General features: G+C 38.9%; 1 protein-coding gene across 4 annotated transcripts in view; it reads right to left on the minus strand.

Moving 5' to 3' along the window:
- Positions 1 to 2,126: 2,126 nt before the first annotated feature.
- TET1 (tet methylcytosine dioxygenase 1) overlaps positions 2,127 to 20,316 on the minus strand; it is a 148,282-nt gene continuing 130,092 nt past the window's right edge. For all 4 annotated transcript variants that reach the window (XM_050805189.1, XM_050805188.1, XM_050805191.1 and 1 more), the window contains 2 exons: positions 16,260 to 16,611; positions 2,127 to 12,132 (listed from right to left, as the gene is read on the minus strand). In XM_050805189.1, coding sequence (XP_050661146.1) covers positions 11,126 to 12,132; positions 16,260 to 16,611 — 1,359 coding nt within the window. In that variant the 3' untranslated portion in view covers positions 2,127 to 11,125. The remainder of the gene's footprint in view (positions 12,133 to 16,259; positions 16,612 to 20,316) is intronic.

Raw genomic sequence — 20,316 nt, forward strand, 5'->3', positions numbered from 1 at the left:
TTTGAGGCAGGGTCTCACTTTGTTACCCAGGCTGGAGTGTAGTGGCTCCATCTCAACTCATTGCAGCCTCAAACTTTTGGGTTCAAGTGAGCCTCCCGCCTCAGTCTACCAAGTCGCTGGGACTACATGTGCTTGCCAACACACCTGGCTAATTTTGTTGTACTTTTTGTAGAGATGGGGTTTCCCTACCTTGCCCAGGCTGGTCTCAAACTCTTGAGCTCAAGCGATCCACCACCTCAGCCACCCAAATTGGTAGGATTACAAGCATGAGCCACCACACCTGGCTTGTAATGGAATTTTTATGAAAAGTAAACTAGAGGCCGGGCGTGGTGGCTCAAGCCTGTAATCCCAGCACTTTGGGAGGCTGAGGCAGGTGCATCACCTGAGGTCAGGAGTTCGAGAACAGCCTGGCCAACATGGTGAAATACCGTCTCTACTAAAAACACAAAAATTGCCGGGCGCGGTGGCTCACGCCTATTATCCCAGCACTTTGGGAGGCCGAGGCGGGCAGATCACGAGGTCAGGAGATCAAGACCATCCTGGCTAACACGGTGAAACCCTGTCTCTACTAAAAATACAAAAAAAAAAAATTAACCTGGCGTGGTGGTGGGATCCTGTAGTCCCAGCTACTTGGGAGGCTGAGGCAGGAGAACGGCGTGAACCTGGGAGGCGGAGCTTGCAGTGAGCCGAGGTTGTACCACTGCACTCCAGCCTGGGCGACTGAGCAAGACTCTGTCTCAAAAAAATAAAATAAAATAAATAAATAAATAAAATAAAATAAAATAAAATAAAATAAATAAAAAATACAAAATAATTAGCCGGGCGTGGTGGCAGGCACCTGTAGTCCCAGCTACTCGGGAGGCTGAGGCAGGAGATGGCCTGAACCCGGGAGGCAGAGCTTGCAGTGAGCCAAGATCACACCACTGCATTCCAGCCTGGGCAACAGAGCAAGACCCTGTCTCAAAAAAATAAAAATAATACAATAAAATAAATAAAAAATACAAAAAAATTAGCCGGGCGTGGTGGCAGGCGCCTGTAGTCCCAGCTGCTGGAGAGACTGAGGCAGGAGAATAGCGTGGACCCGGGAGGCAGAGCTTGCAGTGAGCGAAGATTGCGCCACTGCACTCCAGCCTGGGCAACAGAGCAAGACTCCGTCTCAAAAAAAAAAAAAAAAAGTTAGCCAGGCGTCATTGTGCACACCTGTAATCCTAGCTACTCAGGAAGTTGAGGCAGGAGAATTGCTTGAACCTAGGAGGCGGAGGTTGCAGTGAGCTGAGATCGCCCCACTGCACTCCAGCCTGGGCGACAGAGTGAGACTCTGTCTCAGAAAAAAAAAAAAAAAAAAAAAAAAAAAATTTAATATTGAAGTCTTTAAAATACTGTTGGCTTCAAGGCGCAATGGCCTACGCCTGTAATCCCAGCACTTAGGGAGACAGTGGTGGGCGGATCACCCGAGGTCAGGAGTTTGAGACCAGCTTGGCTAACATGGTGAAACCATGTCTCTACTAAAAATACAAAAATTAGCCAGATGTGGTAATGCACCCCTATAATCGCAGCTACTCAGGAGACTGAGGCAGGAGAATCACTTGAACCAGGAGGCAGAGGTTGCAGTGAGCTAAGATCGTGCCACTGTACCCCAGCCCAGGCGACAAAGTGAGACTGTCTCAAAAAAAAAAAAAAAAAAAGTAAAAACAGTAAAATACTGTTGGCAAACTGCATTCAGAATTAAGTTTAAATTTAGCAGACTTAAGGAAAATTATTAAGTTTATTGAAACGATTGTAAAGCCAAGTAAGGACATGAGTAGAGTAACAGCTCTGCCAATTACTAGGGCTGTGAACTTAATAACTTCAAGTTTCAGAATAGATCTATGTAATGAGGTTGATAAGAGTCCTTAATAGAATCACCACGGGAATTACATAATTTACATAAAGTGTAAGGTTTCTGGCATGTAATAAGCATTTCATAAATGCTAGCCATTTTGATTTTATGGTGAGCACATGCATACGTTTAGTCATCTCCAAATATTACATCTTATAGTCCTTTGTAGTTAAAATGTGTGAATTTTATTGAATATTAAACCTTTTAAATGTGATTTTTAGGAGGAAAGAAAAATTAGACTATCAGGTGCAAAATAGAAGTATAAAATTTATTTAAAACCACCCACAAAGTTCTGTGTAATCAGGAATGATACAATTTGCAATAGTTTTTTTTTAAAAAAACTCATGACAAAGATTTAAAATATATTTTCAATTACAGTATTCATTTAGCCTTATTCAGTTAGAACAATTAAAAAAAACCTTTATGCTCTAAATAAATGACACACAAGGAAAATATAACAATTTCCACAACTACCTTTACATGTATGTTTCAACACTAATACATTTCAATGCATTTTGCTACATAAACATGAAATCATGTACAACTGCTGTGCACCAAAATTTAGCTTAATTAGATCTTTCAAGTAACATGCAATTCCAACTCACAAGTCTTCAAGTACTGCTAGTAAGTGTTCCCTTGTTTGCAGAGGATTAAATGTTGATCATGAATTGACATTATCTTAATTAAAATGATCACTTTCCTTTCTACATGGTGAAGTGCTTTTTCTTTTACTGCTTCCCCCATATGTTAAGAATGAAATCGGATATTTGTGAAGTTTTAAAAGCATTTCCTTGCTAAGATATTTCATTGTAAAGGATACTTAATATAGTGGGATGCAATAGGTAAAAGTCCCCCAAAGCAAAAATTCAAAGGTAAATAATAAATAGTAAACATATCCTGAAGAGAGAAAGAAGTCAGCTAAAAGACAGGAATATTAGCTTATGAAATTAGTATTTCTGTATTGGGAATTCAGTATTATTCTATTTCACCATGGTAAAGAATCTGCTTATATTTTACTCCCACCAATGATAGACATTCTGGCTTCTCCTTTGAATTAAGGTAATGGTACGCAAGTGAATTTACTTGGTAATTAAGCATATAGCATGAGAAAAAGATAAACTAGAAGTTAATGACTTTCTTCCTGCCAAATAGCTTTGCAAGTTTCTTGTTAGAGAACACTTCATGATTTCTTAATAACCTAACTAAATATGACCATCCACCCACATATCACAATGTAAAAACTGCCCTTAGTTTATACTATAAACCACTTCTGGAAAAATATTTATCTTAAAGCACCTATCACAATGTTATTTCATAAAAGTTAAAAAAAATATGAACATACATTGCAATAAAATATTTAATTTTTTTCAGGAGCTATTTTTGTAAAGTCCCAGTTGTCAACTATTTCATCATCACAAACAGGCATTGATGAGGACAGGCAGTTACTGAACTGAATCACCAAAAGGGGAATTTATTTGAATATCTAGAGTTGTTTGGCCTGTTTGTGTGTGTGACTCAGAATGTGCTAATTAGATAGCCAAAACATCCTACCTCTTTATATTTATAAAGATATTTATATTTATAAAGAGGTTATTTTAAAATTTACAAATACATCTCATTTTTCATTATTTAAAAATTTACAAATACATCTTATTATTTTTCTTAACTCTCTGAGCAAATCTCTGGGTTAGCCTTTGACCCACAGATTTTATGTGGCAAGAATCAAAGCAAAGCAAACAAAACGAATTCAATTAAGTGGGAGACACTACTATCTCTTAGAGAGGGAGTCTTGCTCTGTCTTAGAGATACCAACAATTTGGCTTTTTTTTTTTTTTGAGTTGGAGTCTCACTCTGTCACTCAGGTTAGAGTCCAGTGGCACAATCTTGGCTCACTGCAACCTCCGCCTCCCGGGTTCAAGCAATTCTCTGCCTCAGCCTCCCAACTAGCTGGGATTACAGATATCCGTCACCATGTCTGGCTAATTTTTGTGTTTTTAGTAGAGATGGGGGTTTCACCATCTTGGCCAGGCTGGTCTTGAACTCCTGACCTCGTGATCCACCTGCCTTTGTCTCCCAAAGTGCTGGGATTACAGGCGTGAGCCACCACACCCGGCCCAATTTTGCATTTTTACGATCAGGAATTGGGAACTAAATTGTTTACCTACCACATTTCCTTCAAAAACCCCTGCATTTCAAGATAACAAATACATTAAATTTTGATTGTGAGGTGCTTACCCTAGTTTTTAAAAAAAGTGATATTAAAAAATATATTATTTAGGAGATTTCTCCCTGTTTTAGTACTACAGGGATATTTTTTATAAAAAGAGCTTTTTATAAGGAGGAAAAAATATAAAACTTCATAAATCTAAGCCCTATTGTGGAATTTAGGTAATTTGGGAGACCTTCTTTAGTACACATAAGAAACTAGCTGGCTAAATAAATAATGGAAACAAAATACTTCAGAAGCATGTTTTTTGCAAATGAACAAATTTTATATTCTCAGATCAGGTGTGACAAAATTTCTACTCAGCAACATCCTCTCCAAGTCATTGTTCATGATGCAGAAATTTAGCAGTCTACCAGTAATAAATATTTTAGTCTCTGATTGATTGACTTGCTGTGTAACTTGGAGCCAGCCATTTACTATTCTTGCCATCTGCACATTCCTCACCTCTAAGATGGGAACAATGTTCTCCGTCTAACCCTCAGTAATGGGCAGAAAAAGCTCCACATAGTAAAGCAGTTTGATAATCTAAAACATTATATAGCATGAGGATTATACCTTTGATTACTACCGTTGCTTTCAAAATGGTTCCTAAATTTTAGCAGCAATTTTTCAGATAAAATTAGTACAGAGTGGAGAGAAGAAATATTAAAAATATTTCTTGCTTTTAAGCAGGTAGAGTTAACCCTCAGATTGCTGATAGGAGCATAATGCTTCTTCCGTTCTGTCCCTTAATTTCCCCTTCTTATGGTCAAAAGCGTTTCTGATGGTTTACTTGTGCCTCCTCTTCCAATTACTTTCAGTCCATTTCCTAATCCTTCTCACCCAGATTATAGAATAATCCCTATCCCTGCCAAAAACCAAAGAATTCCAATGGAGTAAATTTACATTAGATGTAGTAAAGCCATACAGAAGAACTTAGAATATTTAACTTCATACACAATTTTTACATAAAACACTCAAAAACTAATAAATAAGAGTTAAACATTGTTGGGATTGGTAAAGTAAGAGAGAGCACTCAATATTAACCTGTGGTCTTATGGCTGCTTAACTATTATTCCTAAAAATGGAATTTGCCTAAAACTGAAAAGAGTTGAATACAAGTTTGTGATTTCTTATGATATTACACCTAAAAGAACTTGCGGGACACAATGGAAAAGACAGCTTTACCAAGATGGTTGCTATTTTTTAAATGAACCACGTGTATTTGTGTAGGGGATCAGAAGAATTGGAGACAGGACAGAGAAGGGGAAGCAACAGATTTTTAATTTAAAGAAAATCAGAAAAATAACACTGTAAAAAGAATGAAAGTGCGCTTAGTGATATTGCAGCTTCAGTAAAGTGAGAAAAAAGAAAAATAACAAGTAGAGTGTCTAGTCAAGTGTTATAAGGTTCATACCTTGCCAAATGGAGAAGAAGCCAAATTAGTTTCCAACATTGTTTCTCCTAAAATGAAAATCTGACAGCTGTAAAATTTCTTTCTTATGAACAAGACAAGGGTCATGACTTACATAGCAGCTGCCAAGGACAAAATTTCTATTTTTAGGAAACCTAGCTTTATACTGTTAACGAAGGGTTTTCAAAGTTGCACTAACATAAATTGGTTAAATCAGCTAATGTTTTACATCTAATAATGACATTCCTACCTTGGACCTAGTTTTGCTCCAACATAAAAGACATCTATAGCTGAACAAACTAGAAGAAAACTCATGACCCAGGCAAGATCGTAAGTATTACAGTAAAGGTAGGAAAGAAGTACAGCTGATAAAGAAGTGATTGGCGGGGCGCAGTGGCTCACGCCTGTAATCCCAGCACTTTGGGAGGCTGAGGCGGGCAGATCATTTGAGGTCAGGAATTTGAGACCAGCTTGACCTACATAGTGAAATTCTGTCTCTACTAAAATACAAAAATTAGCCGGGTGTGTTGGCGGGCACCTGTAATCCCAGCTACTCGGGAGGCTGAGGTAGGAGAATCGCTTGAACTCGGGAGGCGGAGGTTGCAGTGAGCCGAGGTCACGCCACTACACTCCAGCCTGGGTGACAGAGCAAGACTCCCTCTCAAAAAAAAAAAAAAAAAAAAAAAAAAAAAAAAGAAAGAAAAGAAAAAAATAATTAATGATGGAATTTTAGAGCTAAAAATATTAAATGTTGCATACTATCAAATGAGAAATTAGAACATACTATAAAGGCCCTTAAAGAGAAGTGAAAATGAGGAGTGGCAAAATTAGGAATGTCTTTGGATTACTTGAGTAAAATATATCCCTTTTGAAGCAAACAATGGTATATGATTGGAAGCCCAGAAGAAACAGAGAATTAAAAAGTCATCCAGACACTGAAAGGTAGAAAATTAAAATTTGTAGCAAAAAAAAAAAAATAATAATAATATAAAATTTGTAGCTATCAATGCGCAAAAAAATAGTGATGATATCCTGCATAAAAGTCAGCTCTACCATCTCAGGAAGTAATAAAGGAACTCAGTTTCCACTTTATATATATAGGAAAAGCAAGAACATGCCAATAAATCTCAATACATTCTAAGAAAACACACAAATTTAATTTCTGATGAAGGACATACTGACTCTGACTTTCCGAATTGCATTCCAGAGCAATGGATGACATCATTTTCTAAAGCTGTTAAAACTTAGCTCAACATGGAGCATAATTTGATTTGGATAAATGCAGACTCCTTCAGCAATTATGTATTGATTACATTCACTTGGTTGAGTGTGCCACACAACTGGTGTTCAATATACTTATGGGCACGTTTAGGAGCTATGTGCAATAAAATAGTATTCCAATACATGTAGACAGCTACATCAAAATAAACTATGCTGGGACTTAATTGTGAGGCTAACTAGGCAAAGGGCATGAATGAACTCTGTAAGCATGGCTGGGTCGTATATACAGTGGAAATACTTTCCTTAATTATTTCAATCATCCACGCCTTTATAACTTCTTGTATATGCTTAACACTAGTTTCAGGGGAATTGAAAGTCTATACAGTATAAGCATTTGATACTTGTTTATTTCCCAGTGGTAAAATACCCTTTGGGTAAGAAAATCAAGTTTCCCTACAGTTCTCAACACAAAGTGGCCTTCATCAGTTTAAATTCTAACTACAATCTAGCATTAAGATTTACTCTCTGGGCCCCAGTGATTCAACTATGTGATTTCTCAGCTGTCTTCCATTGCTATGAAAGGCCACTACTATATGAACTTATTTCAAAATTCTGTTGACATAAATCTCTATAAAAGATCAAAACTCACAGTTGTATTAAATATAGATAAAAAAGATTTCCATGCATCAAGGTGTGAAATTGAAGGTAATAACTATATATCTATTAAAGGTCGCAAACAGCTACTGATTTAGTTGGCATATGCAAAGGAAATGCTATGCCCACTGTCAATGGAAGTTTCATGCAATAAAGTCCCACGTCCCAGATAAAAAGTCAATATAATTTTTGTTTTAAAAACTGGTCCAGGGTTATTTTCACACATGCTATTGTGAAATGGTATCAGTAGAAGTCCACTGTAATAATGTTAGAAAGTAGGTTAGTCGTGTGAATTAAATCAGTAGCTTATTTACACAGGGTATGTATTCAATTAAATATGTATTGAGGTTATGTCTTAAGTAAATTACTTATGGATCTCATCTAGTTGAAGTTCTATATTTAATAAATGAAATTATCAACATGCAGACTGAATAACAAAGATGTTGGAATGTTATTTAAGATGTAAACATGTTGCAATAATTTGCCTACAGCTATGCCTTTTCATATAGCCTCACTTTCCAGTAAAATGTATTTCAATTATGTTTATGACCTGGTCTATTGGGTACTTTGTAGATGAATTGGAAACAAGAGGTAGGTGAGACTGACAAGCACAAGAAAAAAAAAGGAATTTCAACAATGGCTCAAGAGCCATTAGAAATGGAATTTCAGGCCAGGTAGAGTGGCTCATGCCTATAATCCTTGCACTTTAGGAGGCTGAAGCAGGAGGATCGCTTGGGGCCAAGAGTTTGAGACCAGCCTGGGCAACAGAGCAAGACTCTGTCTCAAAAAAAAAAAAAAAAAAAAAAAAAAAAAAGGAATATCAAGTACAGCATGATATTTTGTAGGATTCTGCAATAGGCAGGAATTGGAATTATTCTCTCATTAAAGTTGGTAAGTTTGTAGCATATTATGAACTGAGTGGGCTAATGAGGTCATGTATCAGCGAATTCAATGATCATACTATGAACAAACACAGATTTAAAATCCAATTTAAGTGTTATAAGAGAAGTATAAGAAAAGGTGATCATTACAGTAAAACATAATAGAGGGGTAGAAATAATGTTAGATGACCAGTTTTATGAGAGAAAATGTCATTTCAAACAAATTTATTTCCTTGCTTCATGAGAAAGAGCATTCTAAAAGCGGTGTAGCCAGCATACAATCACAATGCTGCAGAACATCGAATAAGCTTTTAAAAAATCACAGGGCAGAGAATGGGATGGTAAATTGTTAAAATCAGGAAATAGAGTCCAACAAAGTAGGAATCCATTTGGTTCCCACAGTGGGGTAATCAGCTTAGGAAGTCCATTCATGATGTTAACTACAACAATGGAATGGAAACATTTCAGTTGATACTAGATATTTTCAAATACTTGTTTTGGTAAACTGCAACAAGCATCACAAATCCCAACAGTTCCAAAAATTAACATTGATGTTTCAAGTTTAGATTGTTAAGAAACCTATTCAGAGACAGATCAATTTGAATTACTGCATACGTTACCATGGATTATCTTGAAGATAATTTGTTACTTCTTTTAAAAATATTTCTGAGGGTAGTTTTTATTCTTCAAGTTTACTATGTCATAGGTGGTGATTCAAAGAAAAATAAAAGTGATATTTAGATTTTGCAGGCGTTCAATAAGTGTAGACTCGAAGAATGAGTAGATGAGTTGATGCATAAAGAGCCATAAAACTTTATCCATTAAATCTGGTGAAGAAATAATTTCTAGTGGGAGCTAAGGCCTAAAATCTAAAACATAATCTCGCAAGGGTGTATTCCTGATAGTCTAATACTAGTAAATATCTTGTTGAAGCAGCTGAAGCAATAAACAATCACTTATTTATATACTTATATGTATATAAGAAACCTTAGGCTCACAAAAATATACATGTCTTAAAACAGAAATCTAAGGCACACAAAATACTAAAACAAGTCAATGAATTACCCTATTTTACATATTCAACAAGCAGAAATCTACTTGTACACGATGGTCTATCAATGGACATTTTGTTATTTACAATCCCTTCATATTCCTTTACTTGGATTAGTCAAAAGCTCAAAACAGATACTTTGCACCATATATTATTTTAATAAGTTACAATGAGTTTTTCTTTAGAGAGCCTGCTGGAACTGTTTACTTTTGCACCAAAATTGTAAGTGTTAGCGGTTGTGGGCTTCCTATGGCATTTCCAAGGGAGAAGCACCATTAGGTTTTCCATACTCCCAAGGAATCTGACACTTTGAATGTTATAGCACCTCTGCATTTTAACAGAATCAAGTATTTCATTGAAAATTCTCCTTGTTCGAAACATGTTGTCCGGGTAATCCTTTTTGTTTTGCAATAAAATGAGTCAATAAAGTAATAGGAAGAAAATGGGAAGACTAAAATAAACTTAATGCCTACTTTCCTGTTACCTAGAACATAGGCAATTATCAGAAAAGATGAGTTATCATTTTCCCAAATCTAGTATGCTAAGATAAACAAATGAATTAGCTCTTAATGGACAAAGCCATGTTTACAGTACCATTCCTCTTGTTTGACTTGGGGTAGGGGAGGCATGTGATGATAGTAGGGAATTTGTTTTCAAAATATTTCAACAAGAATTTGTTTTTTCCTAATTCTGTATCAGACTTCAGTACAAAATATCTGTCTACTTAGTTTTTGTATTTTATCACCTTGAGACATTAGAAGCATTTGACTCTTCTGAAACCTATCCTGTACCATCATCTCCTTTTGGAAACACCTCTCATGGATTATACTAAGAACGGTGGGATGAAACTAAATTGAGGTTGTTCAATAAGAAGAGACCACTCTTACCTAGTTCTAAAAAAAAAAAAAAGTTAATCAATATTGGTGATATGCTTCCTAATTCCAATTTTAGAGATAATTAACAACTTCTCATTATCTAACTATTTTATATACTGCAAGTTGCTAATACTTGAAAGTGAGAGGACACAGTAAAAGAACACAAACCATATACATGATTAGAATACATACTGCAGTTAACAAGATGGAACTCTACACAGCAAGGATAAATGATTTCTCTTGTATGCAAATATGCACAAACAATAGACAATAGGATTCTTATACTATATTATTTCAAGTTACTTTTAAAAATAGAAAGTGCTTTTAAAATATATATTTACAATTTATGAACAGCCTCCAACCATTACTAACAACAATGATGTATTTTACACAGGAGAAATATTTTAAGAGAGAAAACATTTCATAAGTTTATTTCAAAGGAATATGCCAATTTTCTAGCAATGATTGGAAGATGTTGGAACGATGGCACCATGAAATAATAATTCAGCTTATTTTTAACTGTGTGGATGTGGTTAAGCACCAGAAGCTGTGTAGAGTTAACACTGTGTGTCTTGATTTTACATCATAGAACATGAACCTGTTAAAATCCTCTAAAAATGACTCTTGTTTCATAGTAAACAGACTTAATTTAAAGCACCAAACTGAGTGATTCTATCAAGGTTAATGCCTAACTGAAACATTTCTTTATGTATTTAAAACTATAAAACTTTTATTTTTGCTTAAAATGTGCACCTTCTACCAATTGTCAAAATATAGTCACAGTTAAGAATACCCACCCCGTTTTGTTATCATTATTATTTTTTTACCTCAGACTTGAAATGGGTGAGATGAAGATATAGTAAACGACAACATGACTTTCTTTTAACAGCACCTTGAAAAAATACACTGCACTAGCAAAGGCATTAAGAGGGGGAGAAAAGCCTTCAGACCCAATGGTTATAGGGCCCCGCAACATGTGTGAGAGCATAAGGGGACACGGTGACAACATTGTCATGGGTTAATGTTAATGCTTTATGAGAAGGAATTTGGTTCAATTCATTTACTTCAGAGGACAGTTCTGGACCTTCATTAGCTGCCTGGTCTTTTTGCTCTGAGGCCTTCATTTTCTTATTCTTAGCTTCTTTAGCCTCAAACTTAATCTTGTTTAGTTCAAAACCGTGTTGGGGCTTATTCAGGTTTTTGTGCTGGTAAAAGACAAGGGAGAGGCGGGTTGGATGATTACGGTTGGGGTGCTCAACAGGAGTGGTAGCGTGCAGCTCGCGCCGGGCACACTCAATCAAAACCGAGCCGTGAGCAGGTGCGATGGCCACCCCACCAATATTTGCATCCAAAAAGATGTGCTCACTGTCTGACCAATACTCATCAATGTGGGGCAACTTCTCCTCAGCAGGTGACAGGGGGTCATCAGATAGGGGTTCGTCTGATGGAGGCTCATCTGCTTCAGAATGCTGCTCATCTTCTTCCATTGGAGAAGAGTCAAGGTCTTGAGGAGAGGTGAGGAAGGAGGGCTGGTGGTTTGGCTGATGAGATGTTAGCGGCTCAGTCACACCAGTGGGAGGCTCAGAATTAACGAGGGGCTCCATCACAGGAACAGACAGGGTGGGGAGAGGAGCAGCTTCGCCAAGCTGTGAAATGCCAGGGCCTTCAACAGCGGCTGCATTGGCACCACTGAGTCTTCCCGAAGACATTGTACAGTGGGGAGCGCTGCTTCTTTCTGAAAACCCACACGAGGCTGCTGCATCATTCTTCAACGGAGCTGGTGTGGCTGAAGCAGTCTTCGGGGACCAGGAGAAAACTGGAGATGCCTCTTTCACTGGATGAGGAGTGGATGGCATCAGCGAATAAGTTTTAGTGTTGTCTGAACTTTTTAAGATAAAATGGGGTTCGGTTTCACTTTTTACTTCAGGTTGCACAGTCTCAGTTTTACTCCCTAAACAAGGACACCAAACGTGAAGAAAAATACAAATTACTTTTGGTAGGGGTTGTCTTTTAAAAAGTATTTTCAAAGACAGGTACAGAGAATTTTATAAGAAAACACTGATGTTGTGTTGGTCGGTTTTGTTCTGCTCATTTCAAATCACACACAAATTAAAAATTTTATGTAGTTTCGTATACTTTTTCATCTAGTAATTTTCCTTAAAGAACTCTTCCTTTGGGAAAGAGGCACAAATAAGTGCAAAAATCTAGCCAAAAGGATGGCTGGTCATTGTTTGAAATAGTAAAATATTAGAATTGACCTAATTTGGTAGGAAGTAAATAATACAACTAAATGTTGTAATATTGTGCAGGTATTATAATACAATGATATAGAGCAATATTTAACTATTCAAAGAGATATTTAGATACACTTAAGGCATAGTATGACCCTATATTTTAAAAAGTAAAAATAAGTAATAGTTTATAAATATTTCTTTTTTTTTTTTTTTTTTTTTTTTTTTTTGAAACGGAGTCTCGCTCTGTAGCCCGGGCTGGAGTGCAGTGGCCGGATCTCAGCTCACTGCAAGCTCCGCCTCCCGGGTTTAGGCCATTCTCCTGCCTCAGCCTCCGGAGTAGCTGGGACTACAGGCGCCCGCCACCTCGCCCGGCTAGTTTTTTTGTATTTTTAGTAGAGACGGGGTTTCACGGTGTTAGCCAGGATGGTCTCGATCTCCTGACCTCGTGATCCGCCCGTCTCGGCCTCCCAAAGTGCTGGGATTACAGGCTTGAGCCACCGCGCCCGGCCGTTTATAAATATTTCTAGGTAACAAAACCATCATAACTGTCAAAGTCCAAGATTAGGCAGAGAGAAGTCAAGCAAAACATTGTAGTTGAACATAAATCTTTGTGACCCTCAAAAGCAAGAGTATTTCAGCTTAGTGTCCTTCTCATTAAGGAAGTAGAGCATTACTCTCAAGATGTCAACTGTGGGTTATTTGCTCTGACACATCCACACAAATGTCACATCCAATGGGAATATTTTCCTTGGGGACATTCTCCCTGTTATGAAGTTCTTTTTTTTTTTTTTTTTTTTTTTGACGCGGAGTCTTGCTCTGTGCCCCAGGCTGGAGTGCAGTGGCGCGATCTCGGCTCACTGCAAGCTCCGCTCCCCCGGGTTCACGCCATTCTCCTGCCTCAGCCTCCCGAGTAGCTGGGACTACAGGCGCCCGCCACCTCGCCCGGCTAATTTTCTTGTATTTTTAGTAGAGACGGGGTTTCACCGTGTTAGCCAGGATGGTCTCGATCTCCTGACCTCATGATCCGCCCGTCTCGGCCTCCCAAAGTGCTGGGATTACAGGCTTGAGCCACCGCGCCCGGCCGAAGTTCTTTTTTTTTTTTTGAGATGGAGTCTCAATCTGTCGCCCAGGCAAGAGTGCAGTGGTGCGATCCCGGCTCACTGCAATCTCTGCCTCCTGGGTTCAAGTGGGTCCCCTATCTCAGCTTCCCAAGTAGCTGGGACTATAAGCACACACTGCCACACCTGGCTAATTTTTTGTATTTTAGTACAGACGGGGTTTCCCCATGTTGGCCAGAATAGTCTCAATCTCCACCATGCCTGCCTGGCTAATTTTTTGTATTTTAGTAGAGACAGGGTTTCACCACATTGACCAGGATGGTCTCGAACTCCTGACCTCGTGATCTGCCCGCCTCTGCCTCCCAAAGTGATGGGATTACAGGCGTGAGCCACCACGCCTGGCTCCTGTTGTGAACTTCTAAAAAAAATATTTGGAAGTGCAAAACTAGCAAATCTTAGGACCAAGAAAAGGTAAAGCAGCCATGTTTTAAAGTAATTAAAAATATAATACATTGATAATATAATAAACATTGATCAATTTCAGAAGCTCTGCAGTTCTCCTCTCAGATGCTACAACCTGGAGTCATGAGAGCTCTGACTTCTAAAGATAATGCATATGTAAGATCCAGCAATGGTACATCAGGAAACCTCTGCTGTTATCAGTGGCACTATTACTATAGAGGTTAAGAAGCCCACAGAAGGTAAATGATGGGAAGGAAAGACTAAATGACCGAGGGGTAGAATTACAAAAGAAACAGACATTATGGCCCAAGTATTGCACATTATGCTTACAAATATCTGGGACTATACATTTCTTCTCAGTATTTGTCTGTATTACATTTCTTTCAGCATTATATAAATGCCTGCACTGCCAACTCTGCGCATGTTATAAAAACAAATAAACAACTACTCATAAATGTAAAAATGAAAGAAGCTAAGGAATACATTATAATGTTAATTTTGAATGTCAGTATGAATTCATGTTTTTTTTGTTCCTTCTATAGGCTTATCAAAGAAACGGCTGATTTTAAATATGGGGCAGAATTATATAGATGAGCCTGGAACAACTTGTTACAGAAATTAAGAAAGCTATCAAAGACAATTGAGATTGTGGCAAAAGAACTGAGAAGCCGGCCTGGCGTGGTGGCTCACACCTGTAATCTCACCACTTTGGGAGCCCGAGGTGGGTGGATCACTTGAGGTCAGGCGTTTAAGACCTGTCTGGCCAACATGGTGAAACCCCATCTCAACTAAAAATACAAAAATTAGCTGGGCATGGTGGCGGGCACCTGTACTCCCAGCTACTCGGGAGGCTGAGGAAGGAGAATCACCTAAATCAAGGAGGTAGAGGTTGCAGTGAGCCGAGATGGTACCACTGCACTCCAGCCTGGGTGACAGAGTGAAACTCCGTTTCAAAATATATATTAGGTGAAAAGCTGATAAGAGCCAGGTGTGGTGCACACCTATACTTCTAGCTAATAGAGAGGTTCCCATGGGATCCCAGGAGTTTGAGGCAGCATTGTGCTATGATTGTGTCTGTGAATAGCCATTGTGTTCCAGCTTTGGCAACATAGCAAGACTCTGTCTCTCAAAAAAAAAACCCCAAAATCCAAAACCAAAACTAATGAGACTTTATAATCAACAAATCAAGCCAGGCGTGATGGCTCATGCCTGTAATTACACCAATTTGGGAGGATCATGTGAGTCCAGGAGTTCCAGATCAGCCTGGGAAACAGGTGAAACTCTATCTCTATAAAAAATACAATAATTAGCTAGGCACAGTGGCACACGCACTACAGTCTCAGCTACTTGGGAGGCTGAGGTGGGAGGACTGCTTGAGCCTGGAAGGTTGAGGCTGTGGTGAACAAAGATCACGCCACTGCATGTACTCCAGCCTGGGCTACAGAGCAAGACCTTGTCTCCACAAACAAAAACAAAACAATTGGCTGGGCGCGGTGGCTCAAGCCTGTAATCCCAGCACTTTGGGAGGCCGAGGCGGGCGGATCATGAGGTCAGGAGATCGAGACCATCCTGGCTAACCTGGTAAAACCCCGTCTCTACTAAAAAATACAAAAAATTTGGCGGGCGCCTATAGTCCCAGCTACTCGGGAGGCTGAGCTCGCAGTGAGCTGATATCAGGCCACTGCACTCCAGCCTGGGCGACCCAGCAAGACTCCGTCTCAAAAAAAACAAAACAAAACAAAACAAAAACCCAAAACAACAACAACAAAAAAAACAAAAACAGCAGCAACAACAACAACCCACAATACCACTGTTGAAAGTGGCGTTTAGTAATATTTGTTTAATTATTGCTTAAATTGAGGGTAAAGGTGATCAAGGACGGCATCCAGAAAGTCATGTCTCTTATCTATGCCAACAACAATGAGCAGGGCTTCAAATTAGATGGGGAAATTCACAGGAAAAATGATAAGAACATGTTAAAATTAGCTGGACACAGTGGTGTGTGCCTGCAGTTCCAGCTACTCTGGAGGAGGCTGAGGTGGGATTATTGCTTAAGCCAAGGTGTGCCAAGCCAGCCTGGGCAATAAAGTGAGACCCTTCCCAATGCCATAAAAAAGAATATGTGAAAGTTTAAAAAAGGATAAGTAGAAAAAATTACCAAGAAATACTGATGGGTCACTTTTTTGTTGACTTTTGCTTCTGGCATATGTAAAAATATATTCAGTGTCTTAGTTTCAACTCTAAACAAATAATGTGCAAGGCAAAATCCAAACACTTCTATCCATCAAAGTTGTGCAGAGATTAGCAGGTTCCACAAGGCTCACCTAAGGCTGGCAGTGACGAAGCCTTACTGTTGTTTGTTGTTGTTGAGTTATTCTTCCGCTTGACTCGGGGAATAGGTTTCTTCTCCACTGCCCTTATCTTATGCGCAAGAACCTCCGTCATCATCGCAGCCCTCTTCTTCCCAGAACGGGGAACAGGCTGAGTGAAACACGTTCTTTTTTTGCGGCGGGGTGCCAGGACCTCGATGGCCCCAGATTTGATCTTGGCTTCCATTCCCTCTTTGGAGCCAAACTCATCTGTGTCTGAAAGCTTATAAAGAGGTAGCACATGGAGCTGCTCATCTTGAGGAATAACGCCCAAAGAGCGGTTATCTTCTCGAGTTAAAGTACACACCTGACAGGGAGAAAAACATGAAAGGGGAAAGATATAGGGGCCATGCACATTCATTGTGGCTATTCCTACCTTCGTTTTGTTACCTTTGGGAAAGAGATTTGTATTCCCATTTTATATTCAGTTGGTTGATGATGGTATATTATTTTATATCAAGCCACCCAACTCTGTTCAATCATAGTAACTTCCCAGCTGTTTGTAGGCAGATCAGAGTAATATTTAGTTAATTTTCTAAGTAAATTATAATATTACAAAATACTTACCTATTTTTTTATATTAAACATTCTTGTTACATTTCATCTTACTTCATTGCCTAAATTAAGGAACGGCTATTGAACTGTGTTTATTGTGTTCATATTAACTTTTTTTTTTTTTTGAGACGGAGTCTTGCTCTGTCTCCCAGGCTGGAGTGCAGTGGATCGATCTCCACTCACTGCAAGCTTCGCCTCCCGGGTTCACGCCATTCTCCTGCCTCAGCCTCCCGTGTGGCTGGGACTACAGGCGCCCGCCACCGCGCCCGGCTAATTTTTTTGTGTGTTTTTAGTAGAGATGGGGTTTCACCGTGTTAGTCAGGATGGTCTCGATCTCCTGACCTCGTGATCCGCCCATCTCGGCCTCCCAAAGTGCTGGGATTACAGGCGTGAGCCACCGTGCCTGGCCCATATTAACTATAACTTATTAGGAAGATACGATTTTAGCTCACAGAGCACCCTATTTCCGGTATTTCAAGAATGTCACATTCCTTGATAGTGGGGACATAACTGATTTCTCTTTCCAGAAAGACTTACATGCTAACAGTTAAAAAAAATGTTTTTAATTTTCTGTTCCATTGTTGCTCTATTCCAGTGAGGAGCCATATCAATAAATATCAATAAATTTGCCTTTCTTTGGATATGAAATATTAATAGCCAATTTTTTAATCTTAAATGCAACCTATTTTAGCTCTCCTCCTTACATTAAAGGTTATATTTATTATAGAGAAACGAAAATACAGAACTAGAGACACTATAGTGATTCCTGACTTTTGATACCTAATATTAATATTCTGCTTTAAAAACTAATATTTTATTATAAAACTATTTTAATTGTAATTAATTTTCCTTAAGTGATCTGCCCACCTCGGCCTCCCAGAGAGCTGGGATTACAGGTGTGAGCCACTAGGCCCAGCTAAATTAATTTTCAAATATTAAAAATCCAGCAGAAACCTATCAAATGTTTTCTTTATTTTATATTAAAAACACATATCCTGGAGCTATAAAACCTTTCAATGAGAGCAAAGACTGGAGATAAAGGAAATAAACAGATTTGATTTCCAAAGCATTTTTGGATTCATGATAGAACTTGATAGATACCAAGGTAAAGCAAAGTTAAAGGTTAAAAAATTTCAGTTTTTTAAAAAAATATATCTATAGTCACATTTTTCAGCAAAGTCTAAAATATAAATATATGTTTCAGCCTCAAACTCCTGGGTTTGAGTGTTTCTCCTGCCTCAGTCTCTCGAGTAGCTGGGAATACAGGTGTGTATCATCGTGCATAGCTAATTTTTTTTTTTTTTTAATTGTAGAGACAGGGTCTCACAAAGCTGCCCAGGCTACACTCAAGATCCTGGATTCAAGCAATCCTTCCACCTCAGCATCCCAAAGTGCTGGGATTACAGGCATGAAGGCATGAGCCATGGTGCCTGGCCAAAGCCTGCAATATTAAACTGTCATGGTAGTAATCTGTTCATACTTAATAACAGTCATGCTGAAAATCAGAATGTCACATCAATAAATGTTTACTGGAACCAATTTAATTGGCCACAGAGAGACTAAGAAGCACATAAGGAGTTGACATAAGGAGCATAATTAGAAAGGATAGTTACCACAGGAGTAGAAAGTAAACCAATTAAAAAAAAAGAAAAAGAAAGAAAGAAAGTATGGTAAAACAGGGTGAAGGGAGAGGGAGTGGTAGAATTTCAAGAGTTCACATGTTTGAAGATGGGGGAATTTGGAGTGATGTCAAGTTCTGGATAAGACCCTCATTGCGTGAGTAATACAGGCACTGGAAGTCAAAGGGCACAGAGAGGAGAAACTGAAACTTAGCTTGACTCTGAACTGACTTCAACCTGATCACAGATATTCTGTAATTCAGGTAAAATGTCCCGGCCAAGTGATGGTGATGAACCACTGCCTGGTTCATATTTACCAGGCTGGATTTACATAACTTCAACACTTGGAAATAACATTGGTCTCAAAGATCTACAAAACATTTTTGTATACAGAAATGATATGCAAAAAAAAAAAAAAAAAAAAAAAAAGGAAAAAGGAAAAAAAAAAAGGTTATTGTGGCTTAATCTATCACTAATACTCTTCTACAGACAGACCAAGCAAGGAAGACTGCCTGTTGATAGATCCAATCATATACTTTCGATCACACTATAAGATGTTATAGCTAAATCTAAAAAAAAGGCCGGGCGCGGTGGCTCAAGCCTGTAATCCCAGCACTTTGGGAGGCCGAGATGGGCGGATCACGAGGTCAGGAGATCGAGACCATCCTGGCTAACACGGTGAAACCCCCTCTCTACTAAGAAATACAAAAAATAGCCGGGTGAGGTGGCAGCGCCTGTAGTCCCAGCTACTTGGGAGGCTGAGGCCGGAGAATGGCGTGAACCCGGGAGGCGGAGCTTGCAGTGAGCTGAGATCCGGCCACTGCACTCCAGCCTGGGCTACAGAGCGAGACTCCGTCTCAAAAAAAAAAAAAAAAAAAAAAAAAAAAAAAAAAAAAAAAAAAAAATTTTTTTTTTTAGGCCGGGCGCGGTGGCTCAAGCCTGTAATCCCAGCACTTTGGGAGGCCGAGACGGGCGGATCATGAGGTCAGGAGATCAAGACCATCCTGGCTAACACAGTGAAACCCCGTCTCTACTAAAAAATACAAAAATCTAGCTGGGCGAGGTAGCGGGCGCCTGTAGTCCCAGCTACGCGGGAGGCTGAGGCAGGAGAATGGCGTGAACCCGGGAGGCGGAGCTTGCAGTGAGCTGAGATCCGGCCACTGCACTCTAGCCTGGGCCACAGAGCGAGACTCCGCCAAAAAAAAAAAAAAAAAAAAAAAAAAAAAAAAAAAAAAATTTTTTTTTTAAATTGTATATTTTAAAGAGACGGGGTCTTATTGCCTAGGCTGGTCTAGAACTCCTGGGGCTCAAGCAATCCTCCTATCTTGGCCTCCTAAGTAGGTGGGATTACAGACGTGAGCCAACATGCTCATCCTGCAGCCAAGACTTAATGAAGGTTTCAGAATTATCTGGCAAACCTAAAACACTGGTGCAGCAGAAAAACAAAAGCAATTGCTCTCTATTGATCTCGCTTTACTAGATGACAGGAAGATAATTAGGTGAAGCAAACAGACAAAAAGACTATTACAAGATTTTCCACTGGGTCTTCTGCCTAATTTACGTATTTCTTAATTGACTTCAGGCGATGGACATGTGATGATTTATGTAACTATAAACATAGTAGGCATACCTGAATGCAAATATTGATGATAACTGGCATAGTTGCCTCACAAAAACCCTGAAGTGCAGATGGCAAAAGCAAATATTAAGTAACCTGCTCAACTTCATACCTATTAGTTTGATAGCAGAGAACTGTTACTTTAAAAAATTGGCTGGTCGCGGTGGCTCACACCTGTAATCCCAGCATTTTGGGAGACCAAGGCGGGTGGATCACGAGG

This window comes from Macaca thibetana, chromosome 9 (assembly GCF_024542745.1).
Source record: "Macaca thibetana thibetana isolate TM-01 chromosome 9, ASM2454274v1, whole genome shotgun sequence".
NCBI lineage: Eukaryota > Metazoa > Chordata > Mammalia > Primates > Cercopithecidae > Macaca > Macaca thibetana.